Here is a 1,769-nt window from a genome sequence, read left to right on the forward strand (position 1 = left end):
CCTTCATTTTAGGTAGCCAATGTCTAAGTTTGCCCATCCCTAGCTACCCTGTATACAGAAGGGATAGGATTGATACTTGATATGAAGACTTCTTCCCTCTCAGTTGGCATTTTGAGCTTTTACATCCATTAGTGTAGGTCAAAGTCATCAAATTGTAGCACTCTTGATTGTTTCCTTGATCTTCCATTATTTTTATTAATCTAATCACATTTTCTGTTTCTTTTCAATTGTGAAGAGACAATAGGGAGCTTCGAGTTAAAAATGGAATTAGAATTTAATCTCACTTCTTGAAGTGATTAGGAAAAAAGGTAAACGAATTGCTCTCATAAATCCAGGTGTGCTTCATTGGTGGCTAATACTTGTCTTCCTTTTATCTGATTGTGTTAGGACTTGCTCGGGGCTGTAGAGGCAAAAGAAGCTCTTGAAAAGGAAGTTAAGATCTTCCAAGACAGGCTCCTTGCTGGCCAGCGGGTCTGGGATGCCTTGAAGCAGGAGCTGAGCCACCTGAAGAAAAGCTCTTCTGAACTGGAGAAGAGTTTGAAGGCGAGTCTGGACAAAGCTGCAGCCTCGCAGAACCAGTACTCCTCATTTCGGGAGAAAATCGTAGCTCTCCTTAAGGGCAGCTGGGGCTTCACAGGGACCACGGAGGATGCCATCCTGGAGAAGATTCAAGATATGGGTGGCCAGAAAGAGAGCAGGAAAAGGGTGAGTGGGTGATGGTTATTTATAAACTTGAGGATTAATAAAATACTCTATTAGTTTAAGCAGGCCCAATAAATGATCTATATCAATCAATAAAATGTATGATTTAAATGTGGTTTTATTACTGTCAATTATACATCATCTAGTATATGGAAGGACTCCTGGTGTGACGATGTAGGGTCAGCACTGAACTTTGAACCACAAGATCGGCAGTTCAAACCCACCAGCTGTTCCTCAGAAACCGTATAAAGGGGTCTCTATGAATTGGAACCAGCTTGATGGCACCTATCAACAGCAACAAGTACATGGAAGGCTAACTAGTGACTCAAGCATCAATTAACTACGGATGTGGGTCCTGGAGTCAGACCGCTGGGTCCTGAGTACTGCTTCTGCTGTGGACTCAACTTTCATGCAATGTGACCTGGGGCGGAGGGGGGTGGCAGCTTTCTGAGACTGTGTGCTTTCATTTGCTGGAAGGGTCCTAGTGCCTTATCTGAAACCTTGGATGTGTTTCTGAGTTCAGAAGTTTCAAGGTTTAGGAAGATAAAATGGTCCACAGGAAGCTACCTGACTCGGCCTCCCTCGGTGGGACCTGGGACAGCAGTCATCACCAAGCACATCCAGCAGTCATCACCAAGCACATTCATGTTTCTGCAGCAAAATAGGTTGTAACTCCACCTGGTGGGGTAAAAGAAGACTATAAATAACCTTCTAAACTTCAGGTCGTGGTTTGCTGCCAGATCAACTCAGGGCACATTGAACTTTGTCAGTAATTGAGTTATCAAAACAAAACAAAACAAAACAACAACAAAAACTTGGTCAATTTTCAGAACCTTTGGGTTTTGGAATTGCACATAAGATTTTGTAAGTTTCTGGCTCATAAACTCATTTCTCATTGGGAATATTAATGAAAAAATGGTTATAATGCCCTTTAGATACTGCCTGGCAAGTAACAACATTGAGAATGAACTCTTGTTCCCATTGCTTCTTCGCCCCTCTGCCCGTCTGTCTTCTTCTTTGTAATACTTCCTTGCCTTTTTAGAGAACCTATTTAACAAGTGGAGAGA

At 42.4% G+C, this 1,769-nt stretch overlaps 1 protein-coding gene across 1 annotated transcript in view; it reads left to right on the top strand.

Annotated features, from left to right (window-relative positions):
• CCDC170 (coiled-coil domain containing 170) overlaps nucleotides 1-1,769 on the top strand; it is a 120,916-nt gene that overhangs the window by 48,046 nt on the left and 71,101 nt on the right. The window contains exon 5 of the mRNA XM_006874358.1: nucleotides 388-705. Coding sequence (XP_006874420.1) covers nucleotides 388-705 — 318 coding nt within the window. The remainder of the gene's footprint in view (nucleotides 1-387; nucleotides 706-1,769) is intronic.

This window comes from Chrysochloris asiatica, unplaced genomic scaffold, assembly GCF_000296735.1.
Source record: "Chrysochloris asiatica unplaced genomic scaffold, ChrAsi1.0 scaffold00271, whole genome shotgun sequence".
Classification (NCBI taxonomy): domain Eukaryota; kingdom Metazoa; phylum Chordata; class Mammalia; order Afrosoricida; family Chrysochloridae; genus Chrysochloris; species Chrysochloris asiatica.